The following is a 24,004-nucleotide window of genomic DNA, read 5'->3' as shown; positions in this document are numbered from 1 at the left end:
TGCCTCCTTGTGGCTGCTTCAAGCCTTTCAAACCGCACGCGCGCACGTGTGCGTGTGTGTGTCTTTCTCTAACTAAGCTCACTAGTGGCCGCTCCAGACTATGTGCGTGCTGCGTGAATGTATGCTGAGCTCAGCTTTTGCAGCTAGAGAAGGAGAGAGCAAGCAGCTTGAATGGTCGCCAGTAGGCACATGAGTGTACTGTCCAGCCAATCCTGCAAAAAGCAGGACATGGGGGGGGTGAAGGGATCAGATATTTTGCGAAGAGGCCCCGCACAGCTGCATCAGATGCAGATGAGGAGCATCTGAAACTGGAGGAGCTTGAATGGTCGCCAGTAGGCACATGAGTGTACTGTCCAGCCAATCCTGCAAAAAGCAGGACATAAGGGGGATGAAGGGATCAGCAGTTTTTGCGAAGAGGCCCCGCACAGCTGCATCAGATGCAGATGAGGAGCATCTGAAACTGGAGGAGCGCTGGTACTATTCAGAAGCTATGAGATTGTATAGGGCAGGAGTGGGCAACTGTGGCCCTTCAGCTGTTGGTGAACTACAAGTCCCATCATGCCTCTGACTTTGGGAGTCATGCTTGTAACTGTCAGTTTTGCAATGCCTTATGTGACTTGTAGTTCTACAACAGCTGGAGGGCCACAGTTGTCCACTTCTGGTATAGGGGGATTTTTGGAAAATGTAGTTGAAGGTAAATTTACTCTTTAATCTCAAGTATGGCCATGTACACTAGTTTTAGGATTTAGCCAAATTATGTATAATTTTTAATTCTCTTTTTACCCTTTTTTTTTGTTTCTCTTCATTTCCTAATGGCTTGTAACCATTAGTGGTGATATAAGTACTTGCCACCTATTATTATCTCTGCTATCACTGGGATTTAAACTTCTCAGCAGTTTTGCTGATACTGGATTTTTGTCACAATCCAAGTTATCTGGTGAATGTCAGCACTAGCTGGAATGTAGTCTCAGTTTTACATATGTACACATGCTGTTCTCATGGTCCAAAATTCTTTCATGAGTGCAGATTATAATATTCTGACGCCTGCACAGAATTATATAACCGCACATACCACAGGGATAGATTTGATTTATTTCTTTCAGTAGAGAACTGGGAATAATGGAGTGCATGCCACGCGGTCAGCTGAAAAATAAATACATCACAGGCACAGAAAGACATCCTTTGTGCACAAATATATTTGTTCTGAAACACGTGCACTTGGTAAACAGAGTGTGTTGAAATTCCTTTAAACAATGTTCATTCCAAACGTGGGTTACATCAGCCCAGCACCTCTTCAAGATAGAAAACAAAGCTTTGACCTTTAAGCAGTCAAGATGAATTTTGATTAAAGTGGCCATAGAGGAGATGAGAGCTGGACAATTTTACCTGATTGATTGGACAAGGCTGACAACCTTTTTACTTGCTCCTCTCTGATGTATGCCAGCACCAGTGGTGATTCCTCCCTGCTCCCGTCATTTTGCACCTCCCTATTCCACAGGCATAAATATGAATGCTTAGGCAAGTCGAGTGTTCACATTTATGCCAACTTCTGGCCAAATAACTCTACTTCCCACAGTTGGATCATTCCGCCATATCTCAGAGTTCTGAGATATCTCAGCTGTTACAACATGTTACTTTTTGCACGTCGTCTTTTCCATCAGATGCAACATGCAAAATGCTCAACTAAAGTATAACTTTAATAAATGCTTAGGTCTGGGTTGAGTAAGGATGGGCTATAACTAGGGTTGCACCAATACCGATATCAGTATCAGTGCTGATACTTGTACTCGTGCAAATGCTCCTATACCTGAAACCGATATATTTGTGGTGCAATTTGAGCCCATACATATTGCACTGCAAACAATCGCATGGAATTTGAACAGAAATGTGGTGCGTTTTCTGTCCGAATCATATGCGGTTTCACTGCGGGTACAGTGCGACTTGCAGTGAAATTTGAACCATTCATTTTGTATGGCTCAAATCACACTGCATTTTGAACTGCACCTTCAGGGAAACCGCCTGTTATTCGGACAGGACTCAGACCACATCCCTGTTCAAATCACATGCGATCCTTTGTAGCGTGATTTGAGCCCAATAATTTGTATGGGTTCAAATTGAACCATGAAGATATCGTAAATCGTTATCTGCATGTACTTGGCACAAGTATTGAGATAAAGATCTCCACTGTACAGATATCTCCCTCACCCCACACTCCTTGTCCACCTGCACAATCTATACTTACCTTGTTTAACCCAACTACTATAGAGGAGGTTGGAAAACTTTTTTCTAAAGCCCACCTAACCACCTGTCCCCCTGGACCCTGTTCCCTCACAAATACTACAGTCACCCTCTGGCTCTATCCTACACTCGTTAACTCACATATTCAATCTCTCCCTTTCTACTGGCATATTCCCCAACTCTCTAAAACATTGGACCCACTCAATCTTAACAACCTAAGACCCATCTTCTTACTCCCTTTTGCCTCCAAAATTCTTGAACGTCTAGTCTACAACCGACTGAGCTGCCACCTTATTGAGAATAATCTTCTCGATGCCCTTCAGTCTGGATTTTGCCCACAACACTCCACAGAAACTGTTCTCCTAAAACTCACAAATGACTTGATAAACTCTAAAACCAATGGTCACTATTCCATACTCTTACTCTTGGACCTCTCTGCTGCCTTTGACACAGTTGACCACCCCCTCCTCAAAAAACTCTATTTACTTGGTCTTCGTGACTATACTCTCCGTTGGTTTGAATCTTACCTATCTCACCGCACCTTTATTGTCACTTACAACTCTACTTCCTCCTCTCCTACTCCTCTTACTGTCAGGGTCCCCCAAGGTTATGTCCTTGGACCTTTCCTATTCTCGATCTACATTTCTTCCTTGGATCAGCTGATAGCTTCCCATGATTTCCAATACCATTTCTATGCTGATGACACACAAATCTATCTCTACTCCTCAGCTCACCCCATCAGTTTCTTCACGTATCACTGATTTACTAACATACGTATCAGACTGGATATCACACCACTTCCTAAAACTCAATCTATCCAAAACTGAGCTCATAATATTTCCTCCCCCACATGCCTCTTCCCCTGATTTCTCAGTCAGGATCAATAGCACCATTATCAACCCATCCCTGCATGCCACGGTACTATGTGTAACCCTGGATTCTGAACTATCCTTTCAGGCCCACATCCAATCCCTGTCCAAATCATGCCGCCTCAACTTCCGCAACATCTCCAAAATATGCCCCTTTTTAACCAATGATACCACAAAGCTCCCAATTTACTCCCTGGTTATCTCTCGCCTCGACTTCTGCAACTTCCTCCTCGTTGACTTACCTTTACACAGGTTATCCCCCCTCCAGTCCATCATGAATACTGCTGCCTGGCTCATCTATCTTACCAACCGTTCAGTGTCAGTATATGTGCCCCCATTGCATCTGCCAATCCCTCCACTGGCTTCCACTCACACAACGAATAAAATTCAATATACTGACAAAAAATTACAAATCCATCCACAACTCTGCCCCCAGCTACATCACCAACCTGGTCTCAAAATATCAACCAAATTGCTCTCTTCGATCTTGCCAAGACCTTCTGTTCTCTAGTTCCTGTGTCAACTCCTCTCATGCTCGCCTCCAGGACTTCTCCTGAGCTTCTCCCATCCTATGGAATTCCCTACCCCAATCTGTCCGACTATCTCCTAATCTATCCACTTTTAGACGATCCCTGAAAACCTTTCTCTTTAAAGAAGCCTATCCTGTTTCTAATAAGTAAACTGCCTTTTATTTTCTCCATCAGCTCATCCCCACACAGCTATTGCCTTTTGTATCACTCAACCCTTCCTCCTAGATTGTAAGCTCTAAGGAGCAGGGCCCTCTGTTTCCTCTTCTACTAAATTGTATTGTAACTGTAATGTCTACCTTCATTTTGTAAAGCGCTGAGAAAACTATTGGCGCTATATAAATCCTGTATAATAGTGTGATTTGAGCCCATTCATTTGTATGGGCTCAAATTTAACCAGGAAGATATCGTTAATCGGTATCTGCGTGTACTTGGGCACAAATATTGGTACTCATACTCACCAATGAAAAAAATGGGATTGGTGCAACCCTTAGTCAGGTTTTTTTGGAGGCTGCCTGTTAGGGAATTATCCCCGCACTTCCTGTTTTGGTGACCACTGCCTGGAAGTAAGGGCTCTTTCACACTAGGTTTTGATCCGTTTTTTTTTTTCAATTAAAAAAGCAGAAAAATTGCATCCTGTTAAATCCTATCGAACACTTTACACTGGTCAATTGCATTTCATTTACATTTATAAAAATCCCGCCTGCTACATTTTTGGTATTTGTTTGATTCATGTTAGGATCTTTTCACACTTATCAGTTTTTGATCAGTTTTTAAGTTAAAAAAGCTGAATATTATGCATTTTACCACATTTATACAACGGAGCAGTGTAAAAGCAGCCAAAAACGCAATTGACAGGTGTGAAGAGTTCCGAAGGATTTAAAAGGATGCATTTTTCTTCTGCTTTTTTTACATGGAAAAACTGAACAGTATGAAAGGTCCCTGAGGGTGTGATCTCTCCAGTGGGGACAGATACAGCAAAAAAACAGGTTTTAACTCTTTCCTACTGTACTAAAAAGTGTTATTATTGCTATATGTGCCCCCATTGCATTGATATCCCCTCATTTCCTACTTTATGACATCAATCATTGGCCTAATTGCCAATGATTGGCATGGGGACCCTAGGTCTGTACTAGTGGGTATTCACACCTATACAATCCTATTCTGCACATCGCACCGCGTTTTGTGGACAGCTTTCGGGGTGTTGTTAACATATACAGCCGCAGCGGTTTGCACGAATGGGCTGCGATTCTGATGCGGTGCGGAATTCGCACTGAAAACGCTGCAAATTCTGCACCAGTGTGAGCCAGGTCTAAAGGGCCAAAGCTTGGCCAAAACTGTTAACAAATGAGGTGACCAGTTTTAGTTGTTTTTCTGTTTGGTAGGACTTTCTACCACCCATAGCTTTTCAAAAGCCATGGGACCAAAGCTGTCCCATTCCCGATACAAACTTTTAAAAGGTAGAACATGCTGCATTTTTACTGCACAGAACTGTACTGGAACATGGTAAAATGCATCAAAAACGCACTGTCTCTATTTAAATTGATGAAAAAGAGAGGGGGAAAAATGAACCGAAACTCATCAAAAACGCACAGGAATTTAGTCAAAACACATCAAAAATGAACTGGAACATACCAAAAATGCTGCAAAAAACGTGCATGCAGAAACGCATCTGGAACACATCTGGACTGCGTTTCTATGGTGTGAACCGGCCCTAAGGCCTGGTTCACATATATGCATTTTGCATTTGATGCTTTCTCCACTGCTTTTTGCAGTTTGTTTTTCTACACACATTTTGACGCGTTTTACCGCGTTTTGCATTTTTTTCAGCTCTTTTATTTGTTAAAGTGGAATTTTGTTTTGCTTTTAAAAAAGTCCCTGACCCTTTCCAAAAATGCAGCAGCTAAAAATAGATGTGAACATGTTCCATAGGAAGCCATGTTAAATGGACTGTAATGCGTTTCTGCAAAAAGTACTAAAAAACGGATAGGTGTGAACGGAGCCTAAGCCTGGGTTCACACATATGCGGTGCGGCACATCGCATGTGATTCGCACAGGAACCACACTGCATACCTGTGCAAATCACATGTGTTTTCTGTGCGGTGCAATTTGAGCCATGCATTCTGTAATGTAAAATAGCGCAGGACACTTTTTTTTTGTCCGCACCAGAATCAAAATGCAGTGCAGCTCCTGTGCGAATCACATGCGTTTTCTGTGCGGTGCAAATATTTTGTAATGTAAAATAGCGCAGGACACTTTTTTTTGTCCGCGCAAGAATCGGATAGCATGAGTATTCACACCCATGCGCTCCAATTCTTCACATTTCACCGCGTTTTGCAAATGGATTTCGGAGTGTTGTTAACTTATCATGCACACCCGCAGCGGTTCACATGCTGTGCGGAAATTGCACAGTAACCGATGTGAATTCCGCACCATATCAGTGTGAACCCAGGGCAAAGGGATTACAGGGGAGTGATATGAAGGCAAATCCAGGCATTGAAGCTGAATTTTAAATAGAAAACAATCTTAAATTGAATAATAAACTATACAAATGTTTGTTTTGCATTGTTACTATTTATTTTCAGCTTTAATATGATCTTCCCGAAGACAAAGTCTAACAAAGCTCTCTATGACAACACCATGATTGCTTTGGTTCCTGTTGAAATCACTTGTAAGTCCTGGATGAATTCATAGTTGCTGTGCAATGGTGGGCACAAACAACAGTGGGCTACTGTGCAGCAGTGCCTGAGTCAGCACAGCAGCCGCCTACATGCCTGATATATACATAACTCTTTGCCTACCCTAATGGGCAAAAAAAAAAAGAGATGTTAAATACAAGCTTTAGAATTGTGGAAACAACAATTGTAGTATCTACCACAGATATTGTTATTAGAATACATATGAAAAAGTTTTTTTATTCCATTTTTAGAAAAAAACCATGCGGGAAAAATGGCTGCTGGATGGATTAAATACTATGAGCCCAGAGGAACAGCAGGACATGCTGAGACAAAACCAAGAAGACCAGAATCAGATCAAAGTCCTGGAACATAATATTGGCAGGTTTGTAATGTAGCAATAGTTGTCGGCTTTGTTCAGAGCTTTTTCCTTGTTGGTGCAAGCATTCTATGTTTTGTTTTTGGCAGGGATGGGAAATAGGACACTGCTAACCAAAATACAGCACTGCACATTTAGCCTGGGTCCACACTTCTGTGGTGCGATATATCGCATGTGATTCGCACAGGAGCAGCACTGCATTAATGTGCAAATCACACACAAATTGCACAGGAATGCAGTGCGGTTCCCGTGCAAATCACATGCAAATGCTGTGCAGTGCGATTCGAGCCATACATTTTGTATGGCTCAAATTGTACCGCATCTGCCCTAAAAAGGTGCAGGACCTTTTTTTTTTGTCCGCACTAGAATTGGATCGCTTGGGTATTTACACCCATGCGATCTGATTATGCACATCGCACCGAGTATTGTGAACCAATTTCAGGGTGTTGTTAACTTGACATACACACCCGCAGCAATTCGCAGGAACAGGGTGCGATTATGATGCGGTGTAGAATTCGCACAGAAACCGCGTGAATTCCGCACCGCATCAGTGTGAACCCAGGCTTACCAATATGGAAGAAAAATATATATATTTTTAAATGTATTCTTCAGATTTTTTTTAACATATAAAAAAGTCATTTTACCATATATTTTTACATATATTTGTAAATGCATTCCAAAAATGTAGATTTGTATTTTTAAAGACATACAGCATATTTGAAATGTTTTTTTTAAAATATTTTTCATATGATTTGTAATAAAAACGCATTTCAACATGTAGTATATATATATATATATATATATATATACTGTATATACATATTTTGAAATATATTAAATATGGCCAAAATTGTAGTATTTCAAATATATGGCAATATAGTTGGCAAGAATATTTTTAAAATATATTTCAAATATATTTTTCTTACATGTGGGTAGACAGTGTTACAGCTGCTTTCTCACATTCGCACATCAGTTTAAAAAAAAAAGAAAGAATTGTCTAATGATATAAATAGACACTCACGTATGACAGATGTTTTTAAGCACCTAGAAGCTGTTAGCAGCATTTTTTTTATGTTCCTAGATGCTAAATAGTGTTATCCTATGTATCCATGCACACTACTTTAGGCTATTAGCATTTTTGAGCTTCAGTGTCTAGGAACTTTTTCAGAAAAAAAATATTTTTGCACAGTTTTTTTGGGGAGTTTTTCCAGCAGAAAAAAATGCTAAATGCTCCTAAACGCTCCTAAACAGAGCTAAAAGCTACTAAAACGCTATTTCATCCATCCTTTTTTGAGCTTAAAATTTGTAATCTGTGATTTTGATCAAAACAATTGAATCCACAAATAATTGAATAGCCATAACTTACCTGCCAATTGATTTAGGGCCAGTTCACACTATAGAAACGCAGTCGAGATGCGTTCCGGATACGTTTCCACATGCGCGTTTATGACACGTTCTGGTGTGTTTTTGATGCGTTTTTGATGCGTTCCAGTTCTTTTTTTCCCCTTCTCTTTTTTTAAATTTTAATCGGGACATGTGCGACCAGTATGCTTTTGGTGTGTTCCGGTATGTTTTTGATGCATTTTACTGCGTTCCAGCGCAGTTATGTGCAGAAAAAATGCAGCATGTTCTACTTTTTTTTCTGCAACTGGAACACACTGGAACTGCATGCACTGATGTGAACTATGACATTGACAACCATATAACCTACTTTCTGTGCGTTTTGGATGCAGATAAAAAGCAACTGAAACACATTTAGTGTGAACTGGCCCTAAGATTTAATTCAGATTGAATTAGTTTAACTGATTGAAAATGAACTACTGAGTGCAGGAGCACTGAAATATTTTGTTCATGAATTCCATTATCAGATTCTGAGGTTACATAGCAGAATCAGACATGCAATCAATTATGTATGCTTTCGAGGCTCAAAAAAAAATTTGTAAATGCACATTTTTTTTACCTGCAAAAATTAACTTATTATTTAACATAGAATTAAAGGCAAACCTGTTGGATAGAGCAAGGGAAGGGTGTAACCCCTTTCAGGTTGCTATTTTTGCCATCTGTGTCACATTGTGGAGATTTCTCTTTACTTCCTGTCCCATGGCCAAACAGGAAGTGAAAAGAAATCCCTGTAAATTAAGGGAATTCATTGGGGACCCCCAGGTACCAGAACTAGTGTCCCCATTGGAAGATTTCCCCTCTATTACTTTTCCAGGGACAACCCAAAAATTGGGATTTTTTTTTACTTTGACTTAATGGTGTCACAGACAGCAATGAAAACTTACAGGTGTTCTAATCCCTCTCCACTCTGTTCAAAACTAAAAAAAAGTTTTGTCTTTATTATTATTATTATTATACAGGATTTATATAGCGCCAACAGTTTGCTCAGCGCTGTACAATATAAAGGAAGACAATACAGCAATGAGACAGTCCAATACAAGAGGGTTAGGAGGGCCCTGCGCCTTGGAGCTTACAGTCTAAGAGGGAGGGGCTGGTGGTACAAAAGGTAGTAACTGTGGGGGATGAACTGATAGTAGGAATAGAAGATTCCATTATTAGCTTAAGGCGGGATAGGTTTCCCTAAAGAGATAGGTTTTCAGAGATCACCTAAAAGTGGGCAGAGTAGGTGATAGTTGGATAGATTGGGGTAGAGAGTTCCAGAGGTTGGGGGAAGCTCTGTAGAAGTCCTAGAGACAAGCATGGGAGGAGGAGACAAGGAAGCTAGAGAGCAGGAGGTAATGCGAGGAGCGGAGAGTACGGTTTCGGTGATATTTGGCCTTTAGTTTAGATAGTTATTGATCATTCCAATCAGAGGAGATCAATCGGGAAAACAAATTGATCATTTAATTTTTTTTTAATTCAGACTATCATAGCGACTAACCTATATATATATATATATATATATATATATATATATTTATAAAGGTATATATATATATATATATACAGTATATGTATATACTGTATATAGTATTTTTAGAACAGCATATCTACCTTTTCCTTTAAATAAGGTAGATACCCTTTGACACAATGACACAGATCTCGTGCATGCAGTAGCACTGTTCAGCTTTAAATAGAAGCAATTACTTAGGACAATGCCTTAATTGCTAATATGTGCTAAGCAGATTTCTTAGCATGGTTTTACTCATGTGATTAGAATACTCCTCTATGCTAGTTAAGGTCATGCCCATTCTTTGTTTCTCACCTGAGTTCAGTTTTGCTTGTAATTAGGCACGTTTCCATACCTAGGCCATGACGACTTATCTGTATGACTGCTTACACAGGTCAGAGTGCCTTGTAAACTGACCACTGTTAAAGGGATGGTCTTCTTTTTGCTGGGGTCACCCATAGGCCGGCCAGAGACGGATCCAAGCAGCAGGAAGCAGCTGAATTTCAATCCATCTATGGGCTGGCTGGTTGTACTAAAGTCAATCTATAGATCAGCTTAAGTACAACCAGCCTGTCTTTTTTTTTGTGCAATCACTGCCTGTGTCTATAGCTGTCAACAGTGATCATTGTATTCTGATGGCATGGAATCCTCCTGTCAGAATACAATAGTGCAGTGGGAGGGATTCCCCCATCAACACTGAGCAATTGCATAATCTATGGCTTGCTTTACATTTCTACTAGACAGTAAAAAAATCTAGGCAAGGTGAAAAAAGGAATGCATATATTCATATATTCATACTATAGTATGTAATACTATAAATAAATAACTGTAGTAACCATATATTATTAGAATACAATATTTTTACAATAGCAGTAATTTCAAATATTCTATTCTGATAACTACAAGTAAAATACTTGGGATGATTTTAAGGTAATGCTACTGTGACGGACTGCCTGGCACCCCGCTTGAGTGCCTCTGTCAGAGAACTGCTTCCTTGTACACAGGACCAAGGTATTATACCTGTGCACTGCACCCAAGGACTAGATGACACTAGCTTAGGTGTAGTCCCCACATGAACAATAAAAACAAACATTACACATTGGGATAAACATCCCACACTGATTAGATAATGAGGTCAAGTTGACACCAGACTAAACCCATTCTGCAGGAACCTCCAGGAGGACTAGCCAACAGACAAAAACAGTAGGTGACTTGATTAACTCAATTAACAATGGGACAAATACACAGCGGTGAACACAACACACTTTGATAAACAGATTACAGCAAAAGACTTCAGCATCAGGTTGTTTTGAGCTGATTATATTAACATCTGCTTAGAGTCTCTTGGTCTAGGAGGGAGGGGGTTGAAGCAATGCTGGTTTGGGCACAGAGACCCCAAATCTGTATCCTGGTCCTCCAGTTCGCAGAGTCTCTGTGTTTCGAGCAGACTTGGGCTTGAATCTGAAGTAAAACTGCTCCAAAAAGTCCCCCAGGCACACATCTTCCAAAGAATAGAGCCCCCTCAGATGCCAGAGCTCATGGTCAGTAGGCAAGAGGCTAGCCTGCAGTCCCCTCCAAAAGTCCTGTCCCGGTTGGATCTGTCACAGCCACCATTCCCATTTTTCCCATTCAAAGAATTGACACAAACTTGATAGTATATACTATAAACCCCAGATGCATGCTAATTAGAAAGGGACTGCTGTGGCTGATAGGAATCATTTGCGCCTTCTCCTGAATTTTTTCTTTTCCCTGGCCGCCTCTGCACAGTTGAACCCCATAGATGTCTGAAAGGCCATATCCTGGCTCAGAAAAGGAATTCAATCTGAAATAATATTTTAGTGTTAACAGAAGTCTGATTGGCATAGGGTTTTACACCTGTCCTATCCAAACAGCAATTTCTGCAGATTTTACATTGTGGTTATTCCATATATAGTCATTCTGTAGTGTAAGAGAATTGAATTGCAGTGTAAGAGGCATTGATAGGTCCAGCTTGGGCCTTATTAAAAGAAAACTATAGTTCTGGTCAATTTAATTTTCTTTATTTTTTCAAACTTCTAATATTTTACAGTGTTGATTTTATAGCTAGATACTAAATGTATTTTACAAAAGGAGACGTGATCAAAAGTTTTAAACTTGTGTCACGTCACCAGCTCTGCAATTTGCTTAATTGCTCCCCGCTGCCCTATAACAGAACTACTGCTGCAGGGCTGCACAAAATCATATATATATATATATATATATATATATATATATATATGCATAAATTTTGCAGTTACAGGTAGGGGGCACGCGCACGCCACCCTACCTGTGCCATCATTGGCAGCTACAGCTGTCGATTACCAGGTCCTGGCTGGAGATTCCCCACTGGCACCCGGCGATTTCCGAGGAACAGCAAACAGGGAGAGGTCTGTGTGTAAACAACACAGATCTCTCCCCTGTCAGCACGAACAGGCTGCTTTGTATTGCTCTGCACAGCAGAAAGAAAGCTCTATTTGTGGGAAAAAAAGGACATAAATTTCATTTGAGTGCAGCATTGCATGACCACGCAATTGTCAGTTAAAGTAACGCAGTGCCATATCGCAAAAAATGGCCTGGTCGGGACCGGGGGGGGGGGGGGAATCCTTAAACTTAAAGCATATCTAAACAACAACAAAAGTAATATATTGCAGCTTAGAGTATCTATTCTTAGATCAGGTTGATACATCAGTTTCCACTATTCAGGCTTGTTTCCTTTATTTTCACCCAGTGGTCCTGCCAGGTACACACTTCCTGTCCTAGACTGACAATGCTGACTTACGGTACTATAAAGTATTTATAAGGGAGCAGGCTGCTCTCCTAGACTACAAACACCTTCGCCTCTTCTCATAAACAATAGATAAGGAGGGGGTGTTTTGTATTTCACAGAAGATAGCTGGGAAAGTTTATAGCATTGTTTCAAATTTCAGTTCAGTGCACAGGAAGAAAAAACAGCACTGGAATCTAACAAGATCAAGAGATATGTTTCTGTATTTGCAGAAAATATACTTAGCCTACAAAAAAAAACAAATGCAGCCATCACGTCTAACGATTGGTAAACTGGAACATGTTACATTATTTTTCTTGGATTTTGCTAGCCCTTAATTAAAATTATTCCACAGTGGTTAAATGGTTAGCACTTCCACCTGGCAGTATTAGAGTTGATGGTTCAAATTTCAACCACTGCACCACCTGCCTGGATTTGCATGTTCTCCCTGTGCCTGCATGGGTTTCCTCCAGGTACTCTGGTTTCCTCCCACACTCCAAAGACATGCTGGTAGATTAATTGGCCCTAGTATATGAATGAAAGTTAGGGACCTTAGATTGTACTCTCCTTGAGGTTTAGGGACTGATGTGAATGTACAATATATATGTAAAGCGCTGCGTAAATTGTCTGCGCTATATAAGTACCTGAAATAATTATTCCATATTTCTAATCACTAGGTCATAAAAACTCATCTGGGTTCTATAAAAGTATTTGATTGTTTGTGAGCTTCTACTTTCTGTACAATTCACATTTTAGCAGCTAATACAATTGGACTGTATCTCATTGTGTGTGGGATAATTGTTATCCAGCTCTGATAAGCAATAAGGGTTAATAGTATAAAAGGCATATAAACATTTTTCCATTTTGCGGGTTTTGCCTTTGCTGAAGCAACATTACCAGAGAAACCAACAAACCCCCCAGAGAATGTCATAGTATCTCCAGTAGATCGAACTTAAAATGGAACGAAACCTGATTTGTAAAACACTGCAAGCAGGAAGGCTGTTTATTGCAGAAGAGACATGCTATGTCTATCCTGTAACACCACACCTGCCTGTTCACTGTTGTCTACCGAATGTACACCGAACTATGCATGCGCAGCACCCTGTCTGTGCTGGAATGACTGACTCGTGTGTGCATGCGCAGGATGATGTCACCTCCACCCCCCTGGCCAATCAAGAGACCTGAAACCTGGCATTAAGAAGTAGCCCAGGGGGAGATGACAGCCGCTGGTGAGGGATGAAACCTCCATCTTGCTGGAAGGTGAAGGTAAGTATTTTCAAGTGTTTAGTTAAACTTTAAATGCAGTCTCAGAGTGCTGACTGATAGCAATAGATTTGCCTCTCCCCCCACTAGTACATTTGAAAGTCTTTTTATTTGGGTACCTTTTTCTGACGGATACCCGCTCCCACTTCTGCAATTCTCACCTGGGCGCAAGGGATACAGTAAAGCAGGCGATTTCCAACACAGTCCATGTTGATGGGGGAATCTCTCCAGAGGCGCCACTGTGTTCTCCCGGCGGTGGTGCGCGGGGAGCTGTTCCTGCGCTGGAGAATACAGTGATTATTGCTAGAGCATGGTAGAAATCCGATATGCTGGTTGTACCCAAGTCACTCGATGGATTGACTTGGGTACAATCAGCCTGCCCAAACATGGATCAAATCTTGGCCAGTCCCTGCTGAACCAGCTGAGATTCGAACCATCTGTGGCTGGCTTAAGTGAAAAGTCTTTTTTTTTTACTTTTTTCTGACCTCTGGAACGGATTAATTGGTTTTCAATGCATTCCTATGGGAAACCATGTTTTGGTTTACGAATTTTTTCGCAATATGAAAGTCCCGCAGAACGCATTAAATTCATAAACCGAGGTACACCTGTATTTTGGAGCACCACTAAGACAATAATGTAAGACGTTCAAGGTTGTTTCACTCGTTGTTGAACACGCATGCCAACTGGTTGATAAGACTTTTGATATAAGTGGCTTTTTAGCCCTATACATGTGTGTCTCCTAGTTGAAGGAATGACAAAAGTATTTTGATTTATGTGATCTAAGATTTTTGTGTACTGGATGCTGTCTGCCCACAAATGTACAGTATATAAGGGGTCTGTCTTATAGTATATAGTATATGAGACTCAGTCTTACTGGCTGACTTTTATCAGAACACCCTTTTCTCTGTATGCTGGCTACAGAAATAAAGATTGATGAACTTATCTTCTTTGTCATTTGAATATGTCTTCGACAGCCTTACCCCAGGTTCACACCTAAGCGTTTTCTGCAGCATTTACAGAAACGCAATACAGTCCATTTAACATGATTTCCTATGGGACATGTTCACATCATTTTCTGGAAAGGGTCCGGGACTTATTGGAATGCAAAAATTTGTGTTTTTGGTTCTATAGACTTCAATGGAAATGCTGCAGAAAAGTATGTATTGTGTTTTTGCTGCGTTTTTGCTGCGTTTTGCATTTTAAATCTTTCTAGCAACAAGAAAATTTAAAAAAATGAAAAAAGCAAAACGCATAAAAAAAACAGGTGCAAAAATGCAAAACGCGATGCATAAACAGCTCAAACACAACCTGCATAGGTGTGAACCTAGTCTTAAAGCAGATCTACCAGTCGGGTCTGACTGAATACAGTAGACTCTTTATGAGGAATGAGATTTGGTTTGGTGCAAACCCAATTTCATTTAAACCCAGAAGAAAGCTGTCAGTGAAAGTCAAATTAGCTGCCGCCAGGGCATTCCCAAAGACAAAGGGGAGGAAATACTTGTGACACCATTGACTTAATATGGCCATATTGACTATTTGACCTAACTGTACTGCAAGGGTACAAATGTTTCTTTCCTAGGGTACTAGGAAAAAAAGTCTTTTATCTGTTCAAAACTCTTTAGAAAGTGCACTTTAAAGGCATAAATACTGTACAGGGACATGATTAAAAATGAATTCGTAAATGCACTGAAAACCAATTAATCCGTTCGTATTGCGAAAAAAAATTGTAAAGTGAGGCATTATTTTCAATGAATTTTTATTCATAAACCAAAAATTACATTAACCAAGGCGTTTGTAAACCAAGGTACGCCTGTATAAAGAATATCTCAGAGGTTTGACATCTGCATTTGCACAGGATGGAATGATAGTTCTGGCCCTAATATTTATTACAGCTTCACAGGCGTGGCTTCCTATGAAGCAGAAAATTGATAGAATAGGTAGGGATCTCTATTTCAAATGGTGAATGTGCATTGATTAACTTTTTCTGTAGGTCAGTTTGGGGGCCCAGATGTGTGTAAGGCAGGCCATAGATGGTGCAAATTAATTTCCTGCAACCAGGGTTTGCAGTGTTGACAGGGGAATCCCTCCCGCCCAGCCATTGTGTTGCCCCCCCCACCAGGAGAAGACTATTGGTAGTAGCTATAACAACCGCTAGTGATAATCGCAGGTAAAATTTGGCAGGCAGATTGTACCCAAGTTGATCGATCAACTTGCATACATTCAGCCTGCCCATACATGGTTCAAATCTCAGCTGGTTCCTGCTGAACCGTCTGAAAATCAAACCATTTATAGCCGGCTTAACTCCTTACAAGCAAATAATTTCAGAGTCTTCTTAGGAATAAAACAGAGTAGGGCAGGGGCCCCTCCTTGCACCCAGGTGCATCTAGCTGCTGTGCATCCCTCCCAGCACTTTAATGCACCCGGAATGCACAGTTTGAGCATCCAACCCACTGCGTCCAGCCTGTCAGTCTATGGCAGGCTGCAGCTGTATGAGGATGAACGCTGTACTAGTAAGATCCTATGTCAGGGGTGTCAAACTGGCGGCCCTCCTGCTGTTGCAAAACTACAAGTCCCATCATGCCCCTGCCTTTGGGAGTCATGCTTGTAACTGTCAATCTTGCAATGCCTCATGGGACTCGTAGATGGCAACAGCTGGAGGGCCACCAGTTTGACACCCGTGTCCTATGTGTAGTTCTCTAAACGTGAATACCACATGCTGGGTGCTGCACCTAATAAGTATGAACAATACAGAAATATAATAACATGCTTTACTGTACTTTAGGGATGGACTGAGTAGATACAATAACATTAAAAAATATATATAGTGAATATTGTAAATAGTGGATAAAATCTTCACAAGGCACACTCACTGTGCATCACTACTAAGCAGGAAATGCAGTCTGCATATGTAATCAGTGAATATAGTTATCCCCATATATGAACAAAATTACAAACTAAACAAGTTGATAAAATACTAACTCACATAGGTAAGATTATTTAGGTCAATTGGATAACCTTTACTTGTCTATCTAAAGCAATTTTAAAACAATCAAACGTTTCTGTTAAAAAACATTTGTTATAGCTTGTCATCCTATCACAGCACTCATATTATTGCTACCTGATTTGCAGATATACAGTCCTTCCAATGGAACATTGATTGCTAAGCAGCTGTAGAGTGCATTGACCTTTTCATCATCCACCCTATTTGTTAGCATTTTATTGTTCTGTTTCATGTTTTCCTGCAGTCAGAGTACACATTGTTCAGTATTGTGCACTGATTAACTCCTCCATGTACTGTAGATATGCAGCAGACAGAGCAAAGCAAAGAGAATGACACATTGGGGTTTATTTACTAAAGCTGGAGAGTCCAAAATCAGACTCCCTTCTGCATAGAAACCAATCAGCTTCTAACCTCAGCTTGTTCAATGAAGCTTTGGCAATGAAACCTGGAAGCTGATTGGTTTCTATGCAGAAGGGAGTCTGATTTTGGACTCTCCAGCTTTAGTAAATAAACCCCATTGCATCTTGTGGCCACACACATTTTACATCAAATTTTTTAAAGTCGATCTAAGGCTAAAACTAAAGTAAGTCGTAGATTATACAATTGGAAAATTGCTTGATTCCCCTATCAACACAGTCAGTGTTGATGGGGGAATCCCTTCCACAGCGCTATCGTGTTTTGCCAGCGGGAGCCTTCCCTGCCGGCAGAACACCATGATCACTGCTGGTGGCTACAGCTGCTGGAAGTGATAGCACAAAAAAAATCCAACAGGCTGGTTGTACCGAAGTCAATCCATTGATCAACGACTTCAGTACAACCAGCCCGCCCATAGAGGGATCGAATCTCGTCCGGTCCCTGCTGAACTGGCCGAGATTTGATCTATCTATGGCCAGCTTTAGTTTTAGTGTAAGGAATAGTTAAAGGATAAGTTCACCTTTGGGAACATGTCACATGTTCCACCCATTTTTAGGGTGGAACATGCAACATGTTCCCATAGCCGCCACCACCCTTCCTTCTTACAGATAATACGGAGAGAAGTCTCCCCATACTATCTGTCAAATTTGAAAACAGAGTGGCCGTACGGGGCTCCACCCACATGGCCACGTCATTCATTCACTGATTTCCGTGAATTAATTAACTTCAAGTGTAGACAAAAATAATAAATGCACATTTTTTTTACCTGCAAAAAAATGTGTATTTATTATTTTTTTCTAACAGGGGAACTTATCCTTTAAAGCTAAACTTTTTATTGCATCCAGCATTGCAACCTGAATTTGACCTGCTACATTTGTTTTGTGCAAATTGTAAAAACAGATGTTCTGTGGGCTATTTTTTCTTCTGAACAAGTGCTGTTTTATTTTGAGCAATAGTAAAATACTGCCTTACGGCCACTGGATGAAGCTGAGGAACGTAGGAAATACATGTCTTTGTAACAAAAAGATACAATGGAACAATTCAGGGAATTAACAAACGTATATGTAAACAATACTTGTCAAGTAGAAATGAATAGGACACACATTGATGCCCTCACTGATGTAAAACGAGCTTTAATATGATGAACAGAAGATTCACAATGTATAGTCTCCCCTATCTTCATGATTAATTCCTTTGTGGAGTGAATTGCATTGGATTGGGAGGTGGAAAGACAATGGGGGGAATTCAATAAAGCTGCTGCTCCAGGTTTCTGGCTTTAATCCTGCCTGTTAATGTATTGCGCTAAATACATGAAGCATTTGTGACACTTTTGGTTCAGACAGGAAAGTCCAGATAGTTCTACATTGCACCACGTTTACATTGTGTCACCTTGAATGTGCCACTTTTACAATGTTTAGCAATGAATGTGCCACTTTTACAATGTTTAGCAATGAATGTGCCACTTTTACATCGTGTAGCATTGAATGTGCCACTTTTACTTTGTGTAGTAGTCAGGGGTGGACTGACAACTCATGGGGCCCCCGGGCAATAGGGGATCATGGGGCCCCTGTGTCCTCTTCACACAGTCAAACCACACCCAAAAAAGCCTATGAAAGGTACCAGGGGCATCTCATGGGGCCCCTACTGACCCCGGGCCCTCGAGCAATGCCTGGGTTCCCAAATGGTCAGTCTGCCCCTGGTATTATTATTATACAGTATTTATATAGCGCCAAAGGGTTTGCTCAGCGCTGTACAATAGCGAGGGGCACAGAACATGAGACAATACAGTAACAATACAATACACGAGGGGTTCGAGGGCAGTGCTTTTTCGAGCTTACAATCTAGGAGGGAGGGGATAGTGGTACAGGAGGAAGTGGCTGAGGGGGATGGAGTGGTGGGAGGAGTGGAGGAGATCGGTTGTTAGGTGAGTGTGGGGTAGACTTCCCTGAAGAGATGGGTTTTCAGGGTGCGCCTGAAGGTGAGAAGGGTAGGTGACAGTGTCATGGATTGGGGTAGGGAGTTCCAGAGGATGGGGGAAGTCCTGGAGAAGTCCTGCAGTCGAGCGTGGGAGGAGGAGACCAAGGAGCTAGAGAGTAGGAGGTCCTGTGAGGAGCGAAGGGCACGGGTAGGGTGGTATTTGGGTATCAGGTCAGTTAGGTAGTTTGGGGCGGCGTTGTGAATGGTTTTGTAGGTCAGAGTTAGTCATTTGAATTTTATGCGCTGGGCAATCGAGAGCCAGTGAAGGGATTGGCAGAGGGGGGTGGCAGATGTGGAGCGGTTGGTGAGGTGGATGAGTCTAGCTGCTGAGTTCAGGATAGACTAGAGTGGGGATAGCGTTTGCTTGGGTAGGCCAGTGAGAAGGGAATTGCAATAGTCCAGGCGTGAGATGATGAGGGAGTGTACGAGTTGTTTAGTAGTGTCTGGGGTGAGGAATGTATGTATCTTGGAGATGTTGCGGAGGTGGAGCCTGCATGACTTTGATAGTGATTGGACATGAGGTTGAAAGGAAAGGTTTGAGTCCAGGGTGACACCCAGGACTTTGGCGTGTGGGGTGGGATTGATGGTGGAGTTGCTAGTCATGATGGAGAGGATGGGGGGGGCGTGGGCTGGGGAGAAAACCAGGAGCTCGGTTTTGGACAGGTTTAGCTTGAGGAAATGGAGCGACATCCAGTCTGATATGTCGTTCAGGAGGTGGGCGATGCGGAGAGTGAGGGGGTGAGGTGAGGGGTGGAGAGGTAAATTTGTGTGTCATCTGCATAAAGGTGATAGTTGAAGCCGTGGGAGTGTATCAGTTTGCCGAGGGAGGAGGTGTAGATGGAGAAGAGGAGGGGTCCAAGGACAGAGCCTTGGGGGACTCCAACAGAGAGGGGGAGGTGGCAGCATTATAGGTGATGCTGAAGGAGCGTTGGGATAGATATGAGGAGAGCCAGGAGAGAGCAGAGTCTCTGATGCCAAAGGAGTGCAGTTTGGTAAGGAGGAGGGGGTAGTCGACTGTGTCGAAGGCCACGGAGAGGTGGAAAAGCAGGAGGACTGAGTAGTGGCCATTAGCTTTGGCGGTTAGCAGGTCGTTAGTGATTTTAAGTAGGGCGGTTTCGGTGGAGTGTAGAGGACGTGCCATGTGAATGTGAATGTGCCACTTTTACAATGTGTAGCATTGAATGTGCCACTTTTACAATGTGTAGCATTGAATGTGCCACTTTTACAATGTGTAGCATTGAATGTGCCACTTTTACAATGTGTAGCATTGAATGTGCCACTTTTACATCGTGTAGCATTGAATGTGCCACTTGTACATCGTGTAGCATTGAATGTGCCACTTTTACAATGTGTAGCATTGAATGTGCCACTTTTACATCATGTAGCAGTGAATGTGCCACTTTTACATCGTGTAGCATTGAATGTGCCACTTTTACATCGTGTAGCATTGAATGTGCCACTTTTACATCGTGTAGCATTGAATGTGCCACTTTTACATCGTGTAGCATTGACTGTGCCAAATGTATAAGTGGAGCTAATTAAGACCAACTTTCTTTTGGTGTACAGAGATAAAAAGGTTCAGAAAGATTATGAAAAAGTGTATCATGTGCATTCTAAAGGTTACACAGCGTGAGCCAAATTCAAGTGCAAGTTCTAGACAGGTACATAACATTCGTGCATTCGTCACCATTTTTAAAAATCATGAGAGACACTGTCACAAAATCTGCTAATGCCAGTCTATATGAATTCCAGGGAATATGTAGTGAATCCTCTGCTTATTCTATTAAAGCTGGTTTTAAATTGGTGACGGCATCAGTATGTGTCCTGTTCATTTCTACTTGATAAGTTGAACACATGAGTGGGATTGTACTCCTGGGCATGCCCATGATGAGATCTGGAGATACCAAAAAAGAAGCACATGTGGAGTGGCATACAGAAGCTATTATTGTTTCCACAAAATGTAAACAGTGGGTACCAGGGGCGGACTGACAACTCATGGGGCCCCTGGGCAATAGGGGATCATGGGGCCCCTGTATCCTTGCCCAAACTCAAATAAGCCTATGAAAAAGGTACCAGGGGCATCTCATGGGGCCCCCTACTGACCCCGGGCTCTCTGGCAGTGCCCGAGTTTCCAAATGGTCAGTCCGCCCCTGGTGGGTACATTTAGTCCTCATGCACAATTGATGTTTTGATAACACTGGCAACGTTAGCTGTGTAAAGTCATGTTAAAAACATGAGTTTTTCAGCTTTTTTTTGCATTTTTGCCTTAGCGTTTAGTGGTGTTTTCCCACAATTTTCTTTGTTTTACCAAAAAAAATATTTTTTTTTGGTCAAGAAAATGTCCAAAAACGCTGGTTTTCTAAAAAAAACCACTCCACTAGAAACCCACTAGTCCTGGGTTTTTTTTCCAGCCAAAAAATGTTGATTACAGTCTATGTGTGCATGGACACACAGGATAACATGCTGGGGGGTTTACTAGCTGTAGAAAAAAATGTCAAAAGCCAAAAACAGCAGCTGTAAAAACGTCAAGTGTGCATGAGGACTTATTTGCTAATTCCCTCCAGTGTTCTCTAAAATTGTTACATTGTATTTGTTGATACAACGATGTATGCTCTTCAGATGCAGATTTGCTGGAAGAATAGCTATGCAAATCTTTTTATAAGCAGCCCCTAAGGTATTATATATATTATGCACACATTTTAGATATATCTAGAAATAATAATTTGTAAAGCTAAAAAATGTATAAAAATTGATGTTTTAGACGTGAAAAGTATTGTTAGCAGTAAACCCCACAATTTGAGATCTACTATTGTATGTGATAAAAGGTGGTTTGTGTGGTGACCTTAAATTGGTTCTAAAGCTTTTTTTTTTTCAAATTAATCTAATAAACATGTTATATTTATCTGCTCTGTGTAATGGTTTTGCACAGAGCAGTCCTGATCCTCCTCTCCTCAGGTCCACCGATGGCATTCCTGGCTCCTCCTCTTCATCCAGTGTTCCCATAGGAATCTGCTTCCTATAGGGGCACTCATTTGGGCTCTCTCCCGAGCCCTACTGCCTGCATCCACAGACACAGGCAGCAGGTAAAATCCTCGCCCTCCACTCCCTTGTTTAATTGACAGTTGTGGGAGCCAATGGCTCCAACTGCTATCGATCTGCCCAGTGGGGAGAGAGAGAGCCATGAGAACTGCTGCTCTCATGCACAGCACTGGATCGCAGTGAGGCACTGGTAGGGGGGCTGGGAGGGATCCCTGACACAGAAGGTTTTTCACCTTAATGCATAGAATGCAATAAGGCAAAAAAAGGTAAGGCTTTACAACCATTTTAATGTGGGAATCCAGCTATAACCTCTTTTATCTGTTTGAAAAGAATGGAGAAGGGTTAAAACCTTTGCCAGGCTTTTTGTGCTGTCATGTCCTTGCTGGAGAGATTGCCCTCACTTTTTGTCAGTGATAGTGGCTATCGATTCAGGAAATCATTCTAAATCATTCTGACAAAGAAACCGTGATGGAACTTATAACCCTTTCTTATTCTATTCAAAATGAAAAAAAAAAACAGATTAATTCACACTTTTATGGACACATTTACTGTAATTGAAATGCCCATGCATACCACAATCCCTGCTCATTCCCATGGCTGGTTCTGTTTAGGTGGAATACACACAGAGCCATTGATAGAAATGAGTGGGGATCATGTTGTGCATGTGTGGAACAGACCTGCTAGGACCTCTAAGATCTGCAGACATTTGCCCATGGGGAATTCATTATAGTAGTCATGTTTCTGAGAGGATTCTAAAAATAAAATCTGTTCGCTTATACAGTATTGTAGCTCAGTAAAGCATTATGCAGGTTTCCATTAATATTTAACTTCATATAGTTGTTGCAGGATCTTTAGACTTTGCCATTAAGTCATGTTTCCATTCAATGTAATTGTTTTCTGACTATTAGCTCTTGATCATGGGTTACAGTAGAGATCTGCATCAAAAGTAGTGTGCTTAGTGTAGGGTTGCCACCTCATCCCTTTAAAACCCAACACATATTAATTACACAGGTTCTTTGACTGATTAAGGTGGTAATTAAACTCACTTAGTGCCTTATCTGCATTACGTCAGCCTCAGAATCTGTGTAATTAATATGTGTTCAGGTTTAAAGGGATGAGATGGCAACCCTAGCTTATATGTAGTTTATATTTAAATGTTTAGTCTACTTAACCACTTCCAGACCAGACACTTTTACCCCCTTCCTGACCCGGGCAATTTTCAGCTTTTAGCGCTATCACACTTTGAATGACAATTGCGCGGTCATGCAACACTGTACCCAAATGAATTTTTTACCATTTTTTGAGATAGATAAAGCTTTATTTTGGTGGTATTTATTCACCACTGGGATTTGTATTTTTTTTGCTATGTAAATGAAATGTCCAAAAAATTTGAAAAAAAGTGTTTTTTTTATAAAATTTTGCAAATAAATAATATTTCATCATAAATCTTAGCCAAAATGTATTCCGTTATCTTTTTAGTAAAAAACAAAAAATCCAAATTAGTTTATAAGCAAAAATTATAATTTTTAAACATTTTTTTTTACATTTTTATTTTATTTTTTTATATTATTTTTTATTTTTATTTTTTTTTTTTACATACTGTCACCCTAGCAGTACAGTGTCACATGATCGGGACCTCGTACAGAGGTCCCGTCCGACGATCGGTGTTTCACTGTGTCCGGAGGACACAGCGGGCACCGGATCGCGGTGCTGCGCGCTCCCAGGGAGCGCGCACAAGCAGGGTGCGGGGAGGCCGTTTATAGACGGCCACCCGACCCTGCAGTGCCACCGTCCGGCCGTTTATATACAACGGCCGGTCGGGAAGTGGTTAAAAGTAATATTTCAGTTTTTCATGGAGAGTGGGATGAGGTGGCAACCCTAGCTTAGTGGTCGAGACAACAATTTTTTGATGCCACATGTTGGTCAATCAAAGGTAGCATTTTTGTGTAT

At 41.2% G+C, this 24,004-nt stretch overlaps 1 protein-coding gene across 2 annotated transcripts in view; it reads left to right on the top strand.

Moving 5' to 3' along the window:
• The window catches only part of PALMD (palmdelphin), an 86,860-nt gene that overhangs the window by 29,528 nt on the left and 33,328 nt on the right, over positions 1-24,004 (top strand). For both annotated transcript variants that reach the window (XM_089677268.1, XM_089677267.1), the window contains exon 3: positions 6,564-6,694. In XM_089677268.1, the coding sequence (XP_089533394.1) occupies positions 6,564-6,694 (131 nt within the window). The remainder of the gene's footprint in view (positions 1-6,563; positions 6,695-24,004) is intronic.

The sequence above is a fragment of the Staurois parvus genome, unplaced genomic scaffold (assembly GCF_062004578.1).
Source record: "Staurois parvus isolate SC_StPar_1 unplaced genomic scaffold, SC_StPar_1.0 ptg000183l, whole genome shotgun sequence".
Lineage (NCBI taxonomy): Eukaryota > Metazoa > Chordata > Amphibia > Anura > Ranidae > Staurois > Staurois parvus.
This window is presented reverse-complemented; position numbering and strand designations above follow the sequence as displayed.